A 19,154-nucleotide genomic window follows, 5' to 3' on the forward strand; every position below is an offset into this window, starting at 1 on the left:
AGACATCGGTACCTAATAGGCTGTAAGGTGGCAAAGCACGTGTGCACTACACCTACATGTGCATATGTGAACCGCACCATGTCTACACGTACGCGCTTGCGGGCTTTGAAATTGCTTACCAACACCACCCCGCTCGTCGTCGACCCATTTCCTTTCTTTGACGTTTCCTTGGCGCTCTCAGGTGGCTATGCCGGCAATCTTCTCATGTCGATCGACTGTACTGGCGGGAAGAAGCAGTGCAGTGTTAGAAATCCGAATCATGGCAGAACAAACGCAATGATGCCGCATGCCGATGGAAAGGCCGGAAACCGCCCCGCTGCATCGTGAGATTGCACAGCGATTTCAGGACCCGAGGTGTATCATGAAGCGACGGTACGAGTTGATTTTGAGCGCATCTGTGCATGGCCGACAGCCAGCACGTGGGCTCGCATTTGGGCCCCGGTCCCAGTGCCGTAGCCGGGGTGGGGCAGACCCGATGCAGATGAGGATGTGGATGTGTGATGCCGGCGGCTTGTGTCCTCAGCTCATACCAGTACGTGCGCAGGTGTAGGGATAGAATGGCGGTGCAGTGTCTGGTACACGGCCGCAGCGGACAGCAGAGTTACAGAAGGCATTACGTCAGCGGCCCCAGGCGTCTTGTTCGGGCTAGCACTCCCGCGGTTCGAGAACACGCGCGCCGTCGCCATGAACCATAGTTCACCTCGGCCCTTCATGTGGCTAGCCATGTTCCAGTAGGAGGCAATTCTCGCCGTTGCCCATGACCAGCTATTACTACTTCTCATCCTGGCCAACGGCCCTACTTGGTTGCCGCAGACGTCGCAGCTCCTAACACGCCCCCCGCCCTGACGCTCTGCTCTGCCCCCCACCTTCATCCCCCCCCGCTGCTGCCTACGCCCACCGCATCCCATCGCGAGCCATTCGTCCTCAAGCCGGTCTTTTCTCCCTCACGAGCGAGTCCTTGTGAAACTCACTGTCCTTACAAAAAATCTTATCCGTCGTTTTCTCTTCTCTGCTCCGCGCTCCCCCCTTTTCCTTCGCCAAGCCGTACCCAGACCCCCCATCCCTCACAACCCACCACGCAGCAATGACGACAGTCCGCGAAGAAACCGCAATGTCAGGCCTTTCCGACGGCCGTCTGCGCACCCAGCACGAGTACACGTACCGCCTGCCCACACCGCCTCGAATCGTCGTGCCTCCACCCACCCTCACCGCCGACATGCCGGGCCTGGCGCTCAGCGGCGGCCCTGGACAGGACTTGGACATGAGTTTTCTCAGCGAGCTCAACCTGGAAGATATTGTGCAGACGAACACGCTGCTGGAATGGGCGTACGAGCGGCGGAGACAAGCACAGATGATCTTGCCGTGGCTGTATCTGGGGCCCATGGTGGCCTCCAAGGACCATGCATTTCTCAAGCGCGAAGGCATCACCATGGTCATAGCGGTTCGTGCGAACCCCAAGAGCCTGACGGGTGCACTGCAGGCGGCTGCCAACGTGTGCCTTGAGGTGGGCAGCATCGAGGCCGCCAGCTTCTATGATCTCACCCCCAAGTTTCCCGAGGCCGCCAAGATGATCAATGCACACGTTGCAAGAGTCCGCCAACATGCCCTCGACACCACCGGCCAGGCCGCGCTCGGTAAAGTCCTCGTCTTCTGCGAGTCTGGCAACGAGAAGTCGGCGGCGGTCGTGGCCGCTTACCTAATGGACACTCTCAATGACTTTGATCACGTCAAGGCCATGCAAATCTGCCAGACACAACGCTTCTGTGTCAATTTTGACGATACTTTGAAGAATATTTTGCGCTCATACTGGGACATTGTGGGTGCACGCCGCGCCATCGCAGCCGCCCAGTACCAAGTATTGCATCAGAATGGCCCCAGCAACAACCACTCACAGCCTGGCTGGCTGCAATTACCGCCTTCCTCGTCCAAGCAGAAGCGAGGCCTGGAAGAAATGCAGGACAACGATGTTGACATGGACAATGCCATGGACGCCTCAGACGCCCTCCGCTTTGCCGATCGCGACGTGACACCATTCCAGGACCGCTAGCTAGTTCTGAGCTAGTTGGTCAGTCTCGACGTCTTTTCCTACCGGTGTCTTTTTTAGCATGATACCCAGCATGATACACGGCGTTTTGGTGATACTGTCACGTTCAAAGGTTAGATGGTTCCGAGGCAGAGCATCTTTTGCAACAAGAGCAGGCGTTCTGGAGGGCCTGTCTTGCAGGAAGCTCGCAGAGCATGTAGAGTAGCAGTAAGCTTGCCTTGTTTTGCTGATGTCTCTCAAAAATTAGTTGGGGCTCATATTTCAGCACTCTTTACCGATCCGTGATCGAATCTGCTTCACCAATCTGCTCGCTCCAATCGAACCATGTTGTATCTTGTTGTGGTCATGAGTGAAGCCACTGAGTGTATCGCCACTTCCAAGTGGTAGGTAAAAGCCCTCTCGCAATGCAATCGCTAACAGGCAAAGGAGATCTGACCTCATCTTGATCACGCCATGGTTCTCACAGCCCACTACGATCCATAGGCAGTCGCAGACCTTCACCTCAACTTTCCTAGGTTGTAACATCACACTAGCAGTTACCATGGAGCGTCCGAGTTTGTTGGGACCGTACAAGCAAGCTCTGATTTGTAGCTATCCATTACCCTCAACCGCTTTCGTTCGCGACCAATTGGAGACTATCCATAGCAAATCATAACTAACGCGGCAGAGCCTATCAAGCATGCCTTATTCCTTGCGGTCCGGAAACAAGCTGAAACGCCCTGCACGCTATAGGGACGAGAGCGATGACAAGGTCGACAGTTCAACACACCCAACTTCTGGAAACCGTGATACAGATAGCCAGTCCCAAAATGATTCACTTACTGATTCCATGGAATCGGCCTCAACTGCAAACAGCACTCCACCACCCTCTTCTTTCACTCCACCCGCCTTTTCTTTTACTCCACCGTCACCTCTCTTTACCCATCCCACTGTTGTAGCTCCTGCTGCAACGACAAATTCCAGCAATCTGTCCAATACCAGCCATCCTCCACCGTTACAGCATCCCAAGATGGCCAACACTAAGATTGTCAAGGCCAACCCGCGTCGCACCGACGAGCACCGCGAGACTGAACCCGATGACCCTCCGCCAGCCGGGAACCATACTAAAAATCCTAACAAAATCTCGCGGCGGAATCGTGCTCTTGCTCTTACGCCTAAGTTTGCTTTTCCAAAGCCCGCAGCATTCCCTTCACTGCCAACTGACGCGCCCCCGCCGTCACAGCCAGAGTCAGCTGCTACAGACCAGTCTTCGGTTCATAGCATGAAGGAGCTTTTTGAAGCCATTGAAAGCCAAGACCAAGCGCGCGTGGCAGCAATCAAGCAGTCCATTGATCGTATGTACCGAGAGAGCGAGAATGAATGGTATGCGGAACTGAGGAAGCGTTGGAGTCCGGATGAGGTAGAAGAGATAGTAAGTACTACCTGGACCAACTCCAAGCCCCATTCACTAAGCAACCAGGTCACGTTTGAATCGCTGTGGTATTCCGTGCGCAACACCATCATCGAAGAGATTCAAGCCGACTTTACCGATATATACCACGGCAGTCCCTTCTACCCCGCGCAGCGCATCTTGAATCTTGAAATGGAGAAGCTTGTTGCCATCATGAAGGAGAACATGGAAGTATGGACGACTGAAGACGAGATCCCAAAGTACTTTCAACAGTACAGACGCAGGCACCCAGACGCCATCATCGACCCGGATGAGCCGCCGCCTGCCGAAGTCGTCAGGGCCATCAGGTTCCTCCGGCAGCAGAGTCTTCCGGGGAGCTTGCTGGGCGAGTGGCACATATTGCCACCAGTTGAGGTATTCCGCCCCCCGGTCATGGCAGAGTATCCCAGCAAGGGACCTGCGACTGTTGGAAAGCAGTAATAGGGTCTTGGTGTGGTAACATGTGTTGTAGGCCTCTGCAGAGGTGACTAGTAGCTGCGTAAGTCAACCAATACATCCGAGTTTGTTGCAGCAGCCCACCCACCATGCCTCGTGTGTCGGTGAAGAACCCCCAGATGTGCTTTCGTTCGAGGAAGCTATGCAATTGGCCACAGAGGCAAAAGCTGCTGCTGCAACGCGCGCCTTCCAAAGACGCATGAAAGCTTATGCCAAAGCCTCTCGTATCCACTGCTACCGCTGCGGCCAGAACGACCACACGCAGCACGACGTTGGTCTCGATGGACTCAAAAAGGCATGTATATCACCATTAATTCCTGCGTCATCAATCCGCGTTAAGAAGGAAAGAAAAAAGTGAAAGAGAAAAGCTAAACTAACACTTGCTCCCCACGTCCACAGTGCCCCATCCGCCGCAAAGAAAGCCTCAAGTTACTCAAAGACCTTAACGCGCGACGCGCCCTCGCCACAACCGAAATCAACGCCTTTAAGAAAAAAGATGAAATGCAAGCTCACTCCAAACAGTCCCCCTCAACTACATCTTCAACTCCACAGGTGAATCCCAGCACCATCTTTCCGAACCCCTCTTCCTCATCCTCCTCTTCCCGCCTCACACTCCCATCGCAGCACCACCACAACCACAACCACCATCATCACCGTGCCAGCGCCGCAGCCCCCATGACGAAACAAGACTACATCGCGCACACGGAGAAAGAGAATGCGGGAAAACCCATCTGGACTGCGAATTACTTCGCGCTGTATACCGCCGTGCAGCACAACGACAATCTCGATGGGTTTGCCAACCAAGCGGCGAAAGAAAAGATGCTGAGTTTGCAGTCGGTTGCGAGTACGGCGGCGGCGGCGGCGGGTGCGAGACTGTATGTTGAGAGGCTGAAAGAGGCGCGGAGTGGCGGGAGGAATGGCGTCGGTAGTACTACGTCGAGTTCTGCATCAAGTTCTGTGATGGCGACGACGACGACGGGACACGCACAGGCACAGCAGGCGGGACACGCGGCGGATCGAAATGGTGCGAGGCGCGTTTCTTGGATGTGGCCGAATAATCAGCAGGTGGATAGCCAGATGGCTGCTGCCGCTGCTGCTGCTGCTGCGACGAGGAGGAATGGGTTGAATGGGCGGAGGGAAAGAGTAGGAAATGAGGCGAGGAGCGTTATGGTGGTGGATAGGACGAGGGATACGGGTGGTGATGGGGACGGAGTGAGGGAGGGTGGAGAGGGGGATGAAGTGTAGCGGGGGAAAGGGGGGGGGTGCGAAGTTATACATTCTTGATGCAGCTGTTGCTATTTCTATACGTTGTGAAGGGCGGAGGGAGTGCTTCTGGATGCACTTGTTGTCTGGTTACAGGGTGAGACGAGACTATTTTTCCTCAAAACCTTCACACGTACTCTAATATTATGTGTCTTCGTTTATGTATTCATTCTCGATCCAAAAGTGGGTATAAAGCGTCATCTCATCGTTTCCAGAGCATTCCTCTTCTTTAACTCCTTAGCTAAAGTGATCTCCATGCTCGCCATCCCCACCGATCCTTCTCCCGGCAATCCTTCCCTGACTCAACTTCCACCGCCACCGCCTTTCCTTCTCCTCCTTCTCCCGCTCTTCTCTTTGTTTCTTCTTGCGCTCATATACAGCCCTCACCGTGCGCTTGGTGCGCTCAGCGCCCTCGTTGAAGTTTGCGCGTGCAAGTTCAACGACGCTGTCGATTTGCTCGGGAGTATACACAAAATTCCAAGTCGACATGAAATCGCTGACTGTGGGGTCTACGCCTGGGACTTTGGGGTTGGCCAGGAAAGGAAAGTAGATGACGCTGATGCCAGAAGACGGGTGCATGAGCTCCCAGTCCTCCTCGACTTGCTTGCTTTCCGGGTGTTCCGAGTCAGATGTGCGTTCTTCGGTGGTGCCGACCCAGATATTGCAGTAGCCAAGGTCTTTACTCTTCTTGGAACCATCCTCCTCTTTAGCCTGTTCGAGTTTTTCTTGTGCCTGCTGTTCAGTCTTAGCTTGAGCGCGTTCAAGATCTCTTTCAAGGTCTTCCATGGATTCGTCAGCAGGTGGCCAGCCTGCGCCTACGGGCCATCCCTTGATGCCGCGCTGGCGGGCATATCCGTCGGCGACTTTGAGCCAGTTGTCGGTTCTTACATCGGCAGAGGCGTCAAAAGCGACGAGTATGTCTACATTGCGTCCTGGGCGAAGCAGAGGGTAAATGGGTAGGTTGTTAGACATGCCGGCATCCATGAATTGGAAGTTCTTCTGTTCGAAGATGCTTTCAGGGCAGGACGACGGAAGAAACTCGCGCATGCCGAGGGCGTAGTTGGGCATTGCAGCAGGGTCGATGGGATGGACTTTGACCAGATCATCGTCGCGCTCTGCAATCATGGCATCTATACTACTGCCCAAGCCTGTCAAACTACGCATGAGAGGACGGATTTCGCGGTAGTAGTGTGATAGTGTTGCGCAGAAAGCAGAGCCCCAGATGCCCATGAGTAAAGGAACGCGTACTTCGGGCAATGCCAAGCCATTGTCTCGCCAGACTGTTCGGCCATTTTGAAAACGGCGACCCATTGCCCACGTGGGTATGCCGGCTGAGAGCTCCTCGCACCACATCTCGTACGGGGTAAACTCGAACCATTGGAACCAGGCTTCTTTTCTCGCCTTCTCCTCTGCTGCGACAGGATCACTGGTATCTGACTGTTCGGCGAGAGGGATCTCATGTCGTACGGCCGTGTAGATTGGGAGCGGATGTGAGCCGTTGTCGGTGTACCGTCGCTGGTTTGAGATCTTGAAGTCGTACTCGCTGACAGACAGCTCGCCCTTGGGTACGAGCAGGCGAGCTGCAAGTAAGGCGCCGTAAATGTCTACCAGCCCAAAATCGGCATCTGGGATGCCCTTTGCCTTTTCCACCATCCCGCTCAAAAGGTACTTGTTCGTCGGAGCGCTGACAAGCAGTTCTAGGGCGTCGGGTGGGAAGGCAATGTGCACGCCGAGCCTGTTTTTGAGGTGCCGAATGATACGAGCGTGACTGCGTTGGCTAAGTTCCGAGTAGTAGAGAGTCTGGAGCCAGCAGCTTCCACTGACTCCTGCTGTGTATGTGACACAGTCAAAGAGGCCGGCTTCCTTGGTGGAGAGGTATGACGACGTTCCCGCAACGAGAGCACGCAGTCCGCCTCCAGAACCACACATGGCGATGACAGGGACATCGTCAGGGTGTATTGTGGCTTCGGGAATATCAAGGTAGCGTGCTAGTGCAGCCTTGGTGAAGTGTGCGCGCTTCTCCAAAAAGACCTTCTCTTCGTCGCACAGCTCGTTCGAAACTCTTACAGAAGCATCCCAGGTAATCTCGGGGTTGATTTCGGGGTCGTTGGCCTCGCGCCATAGCTCTTCGGCCAATGATCCCGGCGCCATGGAGAGCTCGTTCTGCAGCTTTCGGATAAAGCCGGGTAGGACCTTGACCCAGTTGGGCACAATGTAGTCGATGATGGTGTCACCGATCTTGGAGGGCGACGGCGACTTTGGAAATTTGTCTGTGATAGTCTGCCATGCGGATTGGTTCTCTCCGCCTTGCTTTTCCTCGCCGCTGTAGCCCTTTGCAACACGAGTCTGGGGTGGTGCATCTTGCTCGCCTGGCTTGCCCTGATCCTCTTCATTTATCTGCCTTTCTGCATCGCCGACGGACGTACGCTCTGTCTTTGTATCATCTCCTCCACCACTGCCACTGAAGATGTATCGCTTCAGTAAAGGTGCGTCGAGGCGGATGGGGCGGAACAGCGGGTATGGAGAGTGGTCAGACGAAAGGAAGCCGGCAGCGGCGGTCGCAAGCAGAAAAGGGGGGCCATAGCGAAGACCGAGAATGGCCGCCTTGGACCTGTTGGATAGCGGGGGCTTGGTGTGCAAGCTGTACAGTTAGAATACGAGTGGAGGCGGGGGGTTCAGGTCCAAATTAACTCACCCACGACGCGTCCCGCGCAGCCACTGCTGGCCCAGATTGCGCGTGTTCCTATAGCCAGCCATGCGCAAGGGTGGTGGGGAGAGGTCAATGGTGTTGCAGGCGGGAAGCCATGACACCCGTAACACGTGAAAAGCCCACGCACTCTGGATGGGGTGATGCCATCAATATGACGAGTCGTGCATGCCAAAATCCCACCACAAAACTGGTTGCGCATGACGCCGATCGAATCATGGCCCGCATGGCGTATGCCAAGACATGCAGGAACATGCACGACACCAAGCCACCTTGGTCTAGACCCCGCTGCACGTGACAATGCACGACTGCACACTCTCTCACCAACTAGACACCAACATTGTAAACTTGACATTGATTCCGAGTACGTGCATCCACTACAAAATTCTCTCACTTATACGATGACAGCCATGATGTATTTTACTCGCACCAGGCACACCGCATTCGGCGGAGACGCATCTATCGTCTCTCACCACCTAGTCGCAGCTTTACTTTGCTATATATCTCCCACCTCATAAACTGCTTGATACTCTTATCCTTCCTCACTACTTCCCGCTTCTGCTACTCTATTCTCTCAACTTCTTCTGTAGTCAAATCCTTAGGCTATTGAGAAGACTATCTTTCATTTCTACCCTTGGACGACAAGATGTCTAAGAGCTCGACCACCTATCGCAATATGATACCATCCAAGAAACGGCTCTTCACCAACATCCATAATAAGGCTATCGAACAAGAACTATCAAAAGAGCCCTGGTACGCCCTGAAGCCAGAGGAGATTGTTGTCCAAGTTGAAGACATGTGCGACAACCTCGCAGCTTCACTTGCCAAGTACGCACCCATCGATCAACGATATCAGGAAGCGGTCGATGCTGCAAACGCGAAAAGAAAGTTACCCGAGATCACGCAATTCAACGTAGCAGTAGTCGGAGAACAGGGTATCGGCAAGAGCAGTGTCATCAACGCCTTGCTCGATCGAGGGCTGTTGGATCGATCTGGCTCTTCCAGGGCGTGTACTGCGTATGCAACCATTCTTGAATACAAGAAAGGTGCGCCTGATGAGACCGACCTGAGCGACGTAAGCGTCCAATTTTTTTCTGAAACAGAGGTTCGACATTGCATCAACGAACAGGTTGATCGTTGGATCGAAGTACATCCCGGCCCCCAAGAGGCTGGTTGGTCTTCGCTTTGCCAAGACGACGATGACGAAGACTTCGATCAAGACAACTCAGGCGAAGACACCACATTCCATTCGCGAACAAGAGATATCTCGGAAGAGGCCTCTCGAGCCGCTGACACTGCCGAAGAGTTCTTCCAAATCATCTTCAATGTTCAAGAACATGTCGAATGCGGAGAGTGGCTGAAAAACGAGCTTTATCATACTAATATCAATGAACGGGGGTTTTCCGCTCTCTGTTTTGATGCGGCAAGACGAATGTTTCAGGATATGGCGAGGAAGAAGCAAGAAGTAAGTCTTGAGAGAAGGAAAGCTCATTTCACAAACGTTCCGGACAAAACACTTTGGGAACAAACCGCTGCCATCAAGAGGCTATGGCCGTTCGTGAAGGCTGTCACAATTGCGACTGGGCATATACTCCTGCGCAATGGTCTGCGTCTCTTCGATATTCCAGGTGAGTCGCTGAATTTATCTGCAATACCGCAAGGCAAACAAATCAGGGTATGGCGATACGAGCCAGCTTCGCGAAGCAGTCATCAACCACTTCCGGCGGCACGCCGACTTTGAAATGATAATCGCCCCATTCTCGCGCGTACAGACCAGTGTCTTGCAGGAGCGATACATCAATCTGTCAGTTCACCTAAAAGGTGCTGAAAAAACCATACTGGTAATGAACAAGTCTGATGTAAGTCCTCTTTACCAAATCTAAGTGCGTCATTGACCAGCTCAGACACTCATCAATGAGGACAACATTGTTACGCTAATTCGCCACATTAAAGCGGATCCATTTCCGTCGATTTACGCTCGCTTGGTATCGCTTGAAATCCAACAGGAACAGGGTACCTTGGATCCAATCTCTATTTTAAATTATATGGATCAATTACTTGATGAAGCCACTATCGCATACACCAAATACGAAACAGAAAGTGTTCAGAAGAAGATGCAGTCGAAAGGTGTCAAGGTTTTCTCGGTTTCTGCACTGTCATATACAACATCTCGGAATGCCCTTAGGAAAGGGAACGGAGTGCTTGACCAAAAGACAGCAGGTATTCCAGAATTGAGAGTATTTTTGGCGAAGCTACCAGGCACATCTAACTATAAGAATTACCACGATCATGTCTTCGAAATATTGCCAGATTTGCGAAACGAAGCTGCACGACCGTTGGAGACGCATCCGGAAGACGCTACGTATGCAGCAATGCGAAGCGAGCTCGTGCTACAAATCCCAAAAGTCCAATTTGAGCTTGAAAGCGTAGTACAACGTGGGTTGGATGATTCTACGGAGAGGCCTTGGGCTGATAACGAAGCGCAAGACATCGCCAAGCACATGGAAGAGTGGATCAAGAAGATGTGGGTGCATCCACTCATCTATCATTCAGGGTTTGCAAAGATGCTCCGCGAGAATGGCATTCCTGTGAACGGCAAGTATTATGGTCATAACCTCAACCGCGATCTCCTCCGCGCCATGAAGAAATATTACCATAGGTGGTACAACAACATGTCGCCTAAAACCAGCAACTTCGCACAGGCCATGTCCACGTCAGTCCAAAATCGCTTGCACAAGACACTGTCAGCGATCAACCGCTCTTCTTCACGTGGAGGACTCAAGAAGAAAGCTTCTGAAGAGCTTTCACGCGTTCGACAGCGCATCAAAAAGGCCTATGATACTCTGGTCGCGAGTCTGCATTCTTCCCTTGCCGAGACTCGTCTACGCTTCGCAACCGAGATTGACATCAAATGCCCTATCGCAATGGCAATGAAGGCATGGTACGAGCGGGCACTGGATCCTGGGATAGTCTGTTCTGGCAACGGAACATATCGCAGGCGACGCAACGTCCTGTGCGCATCCATCACCAATCCAGTCGGCACCGATCCTCAGCCCCTTCTCGAAAAGATGGGAAAGCAGATTCAGACGAAGCTGCGAGAGCGCTGGAAGATGGACTACAATGCTTTCATCTCCGAAGCCATGAAACTCCTCAACGGCTTCTCGCGTACTACTGAGCAACTCCTTAGGAACCCGCAGTACATGACTTTCAGGCACAAACAGGCCCGAACTCAGCTGAAGAAGCTACTGGCCGACTTTGATATCAGGCTGAAGCACATTCAGAACCGCTTCATGAAGACAGAGGAGGAGCATGCTGTAAAGAAGAGCAAGTGAAAAGGGGTTGTAATTTGAGTCTTGACATTTTTGGGGTTGATGTTCTTTTAGTTGGGTCCTGGCGGCCTGCTCAATCACGGCTGACACGAGGCAAGCAGAAGCATCCCTTGCATCAGCCCATCTCTTATCTGTGTTCTGGGCACTGCCATTTTCTTCGCTTCCTGACACCTGAGGCTGGGTTTCGACGGGTGGCTCTGCAACCAAAGCCGCAGATAGGGGATGCTTTTGAGGGTCCACACTTGACACGACGGATCTAAAAGTTACTCCGGCCTATATTTACGGGTAATCGGATACATGCAGAATAGTACATACATATATTTGCACAAATCATTACACCGAGCCCGAGTCATCTAACGGTGCTTGGCATGGAGATAGCTACGCGTCGCCGAGACGTGCATAAGACGTTGAACAACGGCGTGGGTGGTGTCAGGCAACGGCTGTCAGTGGTGCCGATACTGCCTGGACGCGTCCGTTGCCTTTGCCATGCACTTTGTGAGGCATCTTTTTGGAATGAAGTGCTGAAACGGGGTGGGCAGGACAGTGGCAGGGCGCGCGTGTTAGCCTTGTGCATACATAGTGTGGCACTAGTTATGTGTTTCTTGGACTAAGGGCAGATCATGGCGGCCGGGGCCCTGGTCCGCCAGGCCAACGTCTCCACGGCGCCTCTCCGCAGGCATCCCCTCACGTCCAGTCAGACGCTGACCCCATACATAGACTTCCGCTATTGGAAATTCTGGCTTTCATCGTCTCTTCATGTTGCGCTTCATGTTCGCTTCATTTTTACTCTCCGCTTTCCTATAATCGAGGTCGCCCTCGCCGCCGCCGCTGCCAGAGTGCCCAAGTAGACACCCCCCCTCCCCCGAAACCGTCGCCGAAGCAGTCGCGAATCTATCTCCCAGTCAGTCGCCATGGTCGGTCCCCGCAGGACCGCGCTCCTGGAGGAGAGCGCCGAAGTCGAGGTGCTCTTCGCCAATATGGAGAAGATGAAGGCAATCACCAAGAAGATCCAAGGGTCCGTCAATCGCTTGGATGCGAGTGGAAGAGCTGTCCAGGAAGCCATTGGGCCAATCTACGGCAACACGCAGAAGCTCCAGATTGCAAACACCAACGTCGATCGCATCATCGACGCCATAGAGCGGCTTCGCGCCCCCAAGGAAGAGAGTGCCAAGGAGGAGAGGATCATTCGTGCCGGCCCTGGACGTGGAGACCTCGACAGCTACATTGCTTCGCTCGACCGCACCAACCTCAGCCTGCTCGACCTCAGGCGCACTAATCTGCGGTCGAACGAACAAGCTATTGCAGATCTGGTGGGGCTTCTCAAGCTAGGCAACAAACAACTGGAGGAAGTGTTTCGAGGCATTCTGCAGGAAAGCTGTAGGGACAAGGTGCAGGCATTGGAATATGTCGCTAAGCGTAGGTTGGCTGCATGTTGTAGGCGGACAGGCTCTGACATTGTACAGAAAACCCGTTCCCGCGCATGGCGCAGGACAAGCTCCAGAGCCTGCGCAGCATCCATAACCATATCTCCAAGACATTTGCGCAAACATCACAGGTCGACCTGTCACAGACGCCTACGCGAAGAATATACGCCGACGTTCGGGGCGAATATCTGGAAACTACATTGAGGAGCTTGATGCAAGCGTCCATTAGCATGGCGCGCAAAGTGCAGGCCGATGCGCTCTACAAAAAGGGGACCAACGGCATTGGGACATATGTGCAGGCGATAGAGGGGCTTTTTGTAGCCGAGTTCGACAACCTCAGCTACGTCTATGACAGGGAGGAATGGAGCGACGTCTATGTGTCGACGTGCCAGGTCTCTCTGCAGGACTTTAGTAAAACGCTACGCGAGCTCAACGGCCATGTGCAGAAGAACATCTTGACAGACTGCTTCCTGGGGTTTGAGATTTGTGGGCTGGTGCGGGCACTGTCGATGCGGCTGCAGAAGCAGACGGGCGCGCTCAAGGATCAGATCTACGATAGCGTGAAGCCGATTCGCGAAACATCAAAAATGTCCTTGGGCAAGATGCTCGAGGACACGCGGTCAAGTACACAGGGGCTCATTGCGCTGCCTATTGACGGCGGGGCGGTAGAAATCACGACGCAGACGATGCGACGGCTGCAGGAGATGACAAACTACCTGGAGCCTCTTGGGTCCATCCTGGCGTCGTTGGGCGAGGGCGGATGGAACTCGAACTCGGCCAACAACTCGACAACGACACTGGACGTGGGGCCTGACGGCATGAAGCTGTTTGCATCATATGCAAGCGACACGGTGGATACTCTGCTACAGAACCTGAGCGGCAAGGCGAAGCTCCTCCTCAAAGGCAAGAACCTGCAGGGCGTCTTCATGGCGAACAACGTGGCCATTGTCACGCGCATCATTCGCTCGTCGGAGCTGGGGCCGCTGATGGAGGGCTACTCCAAGAAACTGGCCGACTGGCGCAAGCAGGGCACGGCCATGTATCTCGAGGCGTGGCGAGAGCCGTCTGGGTACCTGCTGGACGTGCAGTACACGAACCGCAGCAAGGAGCGGCCCACGTCGAGCGGCAATGACTCGGCGGCCATTGTCAAGTCGCTGAGCTCCAAGGACAAGGACACCATCAAGGAGAAGTTCAAGAGCTTCAACACGAGCTTCGAGGACCTGGTGGCACGCAACAAGACGTACGCCATGGAGCCCGAGGTGCGCAACCAGCTGTCCAAGGAGGTGCAGAACATCATCGAGCCCTTGTACAACCGGTTCTACGACCGGTATCGGGAGATCGACAAGGGCAAGGGCAAGTATGTCAAGTACGACAAGACGGAGCTGAACCGGTCGCTGGCGAGCTTCTCATGATGGCGGGCGGATGAGCGGCGTTGGACTGGACTGGACTATACTTTGATTGCTTTGGAGACGCGTACAATACCCAATGATTTGCGTAGATAAGGAGAAGACGAGGAAGAAGAACAGGGAGGGGGAGGAGGAGGAGAAGAAGAAGACATGTGGCGTGGTAATGGACAGGTAGCTGGGGATGGTGATAGGGCGGCGAGGCGAGTCGCGGCCAGGCCCCGCCGTGTAATGTGTATTGGATTGGGGCCGATGCTCGTGCCTCCTCATTTTACGGTGCCGGCACGTGACGCAGCCCTTTCCGGGAGATGAGGCTTCGCGACGACGTCTTGCAGCCGGCACACACGAGCACAAAAGGCTGCATGCCGGCGAATCGTGTCGTGTCCTTCACCCTTCTTTCTCGCCCGCCCGCTCGCTCGCCCTCCTCCTGCGCGTGTCCATTGCTCGCTCGTTGACGCCGTGTCTCTGCGGGCGCCCCTGTGTTTTCTTTGTTTGTTTGTTTCCTTTCCTCTGCCTCCCTTCGCTTCTCGCGCAGCCAAGGCCCGGCCGGCACTCACTCTCAGGCTGCGGGTGGTGACGCGGGGATTTTTTGGTCTAGTGCACATTGCTTTGGCGTTGCTCCAATCGCGCGCATCCCTGTGCGGACCCCTTTCCTCCACCCAGCGAGCGACGGCCACCACGACTTCCCTTCCCAACGTCGCAGCCTCCGCACTCCACGCCTTTTTTCTTCGCAGCCTACTGCACCTTTTTCAATTCATTGCTTTGAGTGCATCTTCCACTCGACAGCATCCCTACCGCCAACTGGTAAGTCGCCCTTGTCTGCTCGTCTGTCGCCTCACCGGATTTCTCCACGCCTTGCCCTTGCCCTGGCCGCCTGGCCTGACCTGGTCCGCGTTGGCACTTTTGTTGGCCAGCGAGACACGCCTGGCCACCAACACTCTCGTGCACTCTGGCCGTTGACATTGTCCCATCTGCAGGAGTCCCTCACTTGACAGCTCATTGCCCGTGTCTCTTGCTCTATTTACACCATGGGTACGTAGCTGCCCCCCTCGCAGAGCATGCCGCCCGCCCACGCCCATCAACACTGGGCTCCTGTCCCCCGACAGCCGGCTCCCCCCGTTGGCACCTGGACACGCACCGCACCCGCTCGACGCACACGACGCAGCCCGCTTGCACAATGCTCGTTTTCCGCGCCGCCTGCGCCTGCCGCTGCCATGGCTACGCCCTGCTCTCTCTCTCTCTCTCTCTCTCTCTCTTGACAGCGTTGCTTTTGTGGTTCCCCTGGCTGATGATTTGACGCAGAATCCACCGGTGCTACTTCCCCTGCGCCGCCCACGCGTGCCTCGCCATCGCCTCCGGCTTCTTCGAGCGGCTTCGCCATGGACCAGACACTCAACGGCTCCAACCAGGCGGTTCAGACCATCACGGCCAAGAACCCCAAGGCCGCCGCTGCCATGGCCAACGACATGAACATTGTCCGCAGGAAGCTGACGGGCTACGTCGGCTTCGCAAACCTGCCCAACCAGTGGCACCGCAAGAGTGTGCGCAAGGGCTTCAACTTCAACGTTATGGTTGTTGGTACGTGAGCTGTCAAGCCGTGCGCTGTCAAACGGAGCTAACGCGTCAACCAGGCGAGTCTGGACTCGGAAAGTCGACGCTTGTAAACACGCTCTTCAACACATCGCTGTACCCTCCCAAGGAACGCAAGCCCCCGAGCCTGGACATTTCCAAGACGGTCTCGATCCAGTCCATCAGCGCTGACATTGAGGAGAACGGCGTCCGCCTGAGGTTAACGGTCGTCGACACGCCCGGCTTTGGCGACTTCATCAACAACGATGAGTCGTGGGACCCGATTGTCAAGAACATTGAGCAGCGGTTCGATGCCTACCTGGACGCCGAGAACAAGGTGAACCGCATGAACATTGTTGACAACCGCATTCATGCCGTGGTCTACTTCATCCAGCCCACGGGCCACTCGCTGAAGCCTATTGACATTGAGGTGATGAAGAAGCTGCACACCAAGGTTAACCTGATTCCCGTCATTGCCAAGGCCGACACGGTTACGGACGATGAAATCGACAACTACAAGAAGAGGGTACGTGAGAGGATCTTTGTCTTTTCTTTTTGCTAGCACGCCTAGAAAAAAATATACTAACGCGCACGCCAGATTCTTGCCGATATTGCCTACCACAAGATCCAGATCTTCGAAGGCCCACGGTACGAGCTTGACGACGAGGAGACCATTGCCGAGAACCAGGAGATCATGGCCAAGGTTCCCTTTGCCGTTGTCGGCTCCAACACGGAGGTTACGACTGTGGACGGCCGCAAGGTCCGCGGTCGTGTGCTCCCGTGGGGTGTGGTCGAGGTTGACAACGAGGAGCACTGCGACTTTGTCAAGCTCCGACAGATGCTCATCCGCACCCACATGGAGGAGCTCAAGGAGAACACGAACAACGTGCTGTACGAGAACTACCGCTCGGAAAAGCTGGCGCAGATGGGCATCCAGCAAGACTCGAGCGTGTTCAAGGAGGTCAACCCTGCTGTCAAGCAAGAGGAGGAGCGCTCGCTGCACGAGGCCAAGCTCCAGAAGATGGAGATGGAGATGAAGATGGTGTTCCAGCAGAAGGTGCAGGAGAAGGAGAGCAAACTGCGCCAGAGCGAAGAAGAGCTGTACGCGCGCCACAAGGAGATGAAGGACCAACTCGACCGACAACGACAGGAGCTCGAGGAGAAGAAGGCGCGCATCGAGTCTGGCCGGCCGATCGAAGAAAAGGGCAAGCGAAAGGGATTCTCGCTCCGCTAAGAGGGCGCCCTGCTGGTGCTCGGATCGTTCGCCCCTCCCGCGCTCTGGACGCATCACGCCCCATCCCCCCAGCTCTTCTCCCTTCTCTACACCACGTTACCAACCCAAACCTTGTTTAATATAATGCGGCCGACGATACCACTGGGTGCTATCGGTAAATGGGATAATGCACACAAGCGGTGCGACATTTGGAACCGAGCATGCCAGTGTCACGTCTTGGTGCAGTTTGTCCGGATTGTTGATTGATACCAACGTCTTTGCGCTCCTTCCGATTCCCTTGCTTCTTTTTTCGGCATTTTCTATTATTTAGTATTCGGCAGATGTAGTTCGGAGCGAGGAGTGTCGGACGGTTTCTTTTCATGTAGTCTACACACCATCACACTAGGCAATTTCATTTGTGGGTATAAAAAAACCAGCGCGGCTTGCACATGGCGGGTGATGTTTGGTGTGAGGTTTGTGCAAAGCATGTGATAGCGGCGGTGACAGTGACGACACACGCGGACATGGCAGCCGGGCGCGACGCATCGGGCGTGACAGGCGTTGCTGCTGCTGCTGCTGCTGCTGGCGGCTGAGGGGATCGTCAGGGTGTCGGCGCCGGTCGGGCCGAGTGGTGGCTTGTGCTTGCCCACCTGCACCACCCAGAATTGCTGTTGCCATGTCGTCACCCCCTCGCCCAAAACGCCCACAATTCTGCCTGACTGCCCACTCTTCCTCGCCTTTCTCCAGCTGCATTCCCACTCCCGTCCCCCATCCCCCATCCTCCATTACTCTGCGCACATATAGTCTGCAGCAAATAAACATCCACACACACACACGCCCCGACTCGTGCTGAGCCGTCGGTCCCATTATCTGTATCGGTAAGTCGACCCCGCCAGTCAGCCACGGACGATATCATGAGCGGGTCCCGACAGCCCGGCAGAACCAGCACTTCCCATCATAACCCAGCCACCGTTCTGGACACCTTGCACCTGCACTCTTCCGCTGTTGCTGCTTGTTCTCGTCAGCATTCCAGCTCGCTTTTTGCCGAGACTACTACACGCTGCAACGCTTTCCTGACCACTTTGTCGCTGACGCCTCATTACGTAGCTCACACCAACAGCTGCTGCCACAGCCCCCCAACTACCGACCATGGCCCCTCCACCGCCAGCCTCGATGCCTTTGGGCCAGCGCCTTGCTGCCCTTGCGCAAACTCTGCAGTTTGCCTGGTTCGCCGGCCATGTCACGCTGCTGCTCTCTACGCTGCGCTACGGCTTGTCGTACATTACCTTTAGCTATTACTCGCGATGGGCCTCGTTCTCGTACCGCACTGCCTTCCTGTCGGCCTGCGTCACGTACGGCATTGTCGTCTACAAGGCATACCGCGCCCGCATGAGGGCAGGAAAGCAGACTGGTGTCGTTGCGCTGGCCACGGATGAGAATGTACAGTACTTGAGTGAGTTGCCCGCCGTCCTCTTTGTCGCTAGCCAGCACGTGCTAATCAAGCCCCCCCCCCCAGTCATGGCCCTGACCTGGCTCTTCTCCCGCCAGATCCCTCTTGCTATCCTTCCCTTCTCCGTCTACTCCGTCTTCCACGTCGCTACCTATGTGCGCTCCAACCTGCTGCCCACGATCCAGCCCCCGCCCGCCGCTCAGTCTGGCGCCAAGCCCCCGGCATCGGCCGCCTCTGAAGCCATTGGCAAGTTTGTCAAGGAATATTATGATGGTTCCATGACGCTGGTTGCCACGCTCGAGATCTTCCTCTGGTTCCGCGTCTTTGGCTCTGCGCTCCTCTTCCAGAAGGGCTCTTGGATCCTGCTCGCAGTCTACACCGTCTTTTTCCGCGCTCGTGTTGCGCAGAGCAGCTTTGTCCAGGACGCTATTAACCAGCTCACGGCTCGTATTGATGCTCAGCTTGCCAACCAGAGTACTCCTCCTGCTGCCAAGCAAGGTTGGGCTACCTTCAAGACTGTTGTTCGCCAGGCTGCCGATGCCACCGACATTCGCAGGTACGTTGGCGGCCAGCCCGGTGCGGCTCCCAAGAAGGCCCAGTAAGCGTTTTGGTGATACCCACGACTTGCCTTGCCTCCAATCATGCTCGACAAGCTACATGTTGGAGGACTTTTTGGCATGAATCCGGACGATGATACGGCAGTCATGATGACGATAGACGTGTTTTGACTCGCATGAAGCGAGGTAAGGAAATAAAAAGTGTTTGAGCCGGAATTTTGGTCATGCGATATCCCGTGTGCGAAGGCCGATGCAGCTTGGCAGGTGGATGTGTCGAAGATGTGATGATGTTGACCAAGACGAGTCGTCT

General features: G+C 54.9%; 7 protein-coding genes across 7 annotated transcripts; 6 read left to right on the plus strand and 1 right to left on the minus strand.

The window, feature by feature from the left end:
- Positions 1 to 1,111: 1,111 nt before the first annotated feature.
- SETTUDRAFT_110374 (uncharacterized protein) lies at positions 1,112 to 2,047 on the plus strand (the record flags this gene model as incomplete). Its single annotated transcript, XM_008027968.1, has 1 exon — positions 1,112 to 2,047. One exon carries the CDS (start codon positions 1,112 to 1,114, stop codon positions 2,045 to 2,047), a length of 936 nt encoding a protein of 311 aa, XP_008026159.1.
- Positions 2,048 to 2,723: 676 nt separating this feature from the next.
- On the plus strand, positions 2,724 to 3,914 carry SETTUDRAFT_28548 (uncharacterized protein; the record flags this gene model as incomplete). Its single annotated transcript, XM_008027893.1, has 2 exons — positions 2,724 to 3,455; positions 3,504 to 3,914. 2 exons carry the CDS (start codon positions 2,724 to 2,726, stop codon positions 3,912 to 3,914), a joined length of 1,143 nt encoding a protein of 380 aa, XP_008026084.1.
- A 1,300-nt stretch (positions 3,915 to 5,214) lies between these two features.
- Positions 5,215 to 7,949, minus strand: SETTUDRAFT_151177 (uncharacterized protein; the record flags this gene model as incomplete). The annotated part of the gene is made up of 2 exons (XM_008027969.1): positions 5,215 to 7,833; positions 7,888 to 7,949. The coding sequence occupies 2 exons, from the start codon at positions 7,947 to 7,949 to the stop codon at positions 5,430 to 5,432; spliced, it is 2,466 nt and encodes an 821-aa protein (XP_008026160.1). The 3' UTR covers positions 5,215 to 5,429.
- Positions 7,950 to 8,575: 626 nt separating this feature from the next.
- SETTUDRAFT_110283 (uncharacterized protein) lies at positions 8,576 to 11,231 on the plus strand (the record flags this gene model as incomplete). Its single annotated transcript, XM_008027970.1, has 3 exons — positions 8,576 to 9,527; positions 9,574 to 9,758; positions 9,819 to 11,231. The coding sequence occupies 3 exons, from the start codon at positions 8,576 to 8,578 to the stop codon at positions 11,229 to 11,231; spliced, it is 2,550 nt and encodes an 849-aa protein (XP_008026161.1).
- An 867-nt stretch (positions 11,232 to 12,098) lies between these two features.
- Positions 12,099 to 14,534, plus strand: SETTUDRAFT_177377 (uncharacterized protein). Its single transcript, XM_008027971.1, has 2 exons — positions 12,099 to 12,644; positions 12,692 to 14,534. Exons 1-2 carry the CDS (start codon positions 12,140 to 12,142, stop codon positions 14,062 to 14,064), a joined length of 1,878 nt encoding a protein of 625 aa, XP_008026162.1. The 5' UTR covers positions 12,099 to 12,139; the 3' UTR covers positions 14,065 to 14,534.
- A 900-nt stretch (positions 14,535 to 15,434) lies between these two features.
- On the plus strand, positions 15,435 to 16,858 carry SETTUDRAFT_110191 (uncharacterized protein; the record flags this gene model as incomplete). The annotated part of the gene is made up of 3 exons (XM_008027972.1): positions 15,435 to 15,633; positions 15,687 to 16,150; positions 16,223 to 16,858. The coding sequence occupies 3 exons, from the start codon at positions 15,435 to 15,437 to the stop codon at positions 16,856 to 16,858; spliced, it is 1,299 nt and encodes a 432-aa protein (XP_008026163.1).
- Positions 16,859 to 17,986: 1,128 nt separating this feature from the next.
- Positions 17,987 to 18,889, plus strand: SETTUDRAFT_161384 (uncharacterized protein; the record flags this gene model as incomplete). The annotated part of the gene is made up of 2 exons (XM_008027973.1): positions 17,987 to 18,290; positions 18,354 to 18,889. The coding sequence occupies 2 exons, from the start codon at positions 17,987 to 17,989 to the stop codon at positions 18,887 to 18,889; spliced, it is 840 nt and encodes a 279-aa protein (XP_008026164.1).
- Between the last annotated feature and the right edge of the window lie 265 nt (positions 18,890 to 19,154).

Source organism: Exserohilum turcica (assembly GCF_000359705.1).
Source record: "Exserohilum turcica Et28A unplaced genomic scaffold SETTUscaffold_21, whole genome shotgun sequence".
NCBI lineage: Eukaryota > Fungi > Ascomycota > Dothideomycetes > Pleosporales > Pleosporaceae > Exserohilum > Exserohilum turcicum.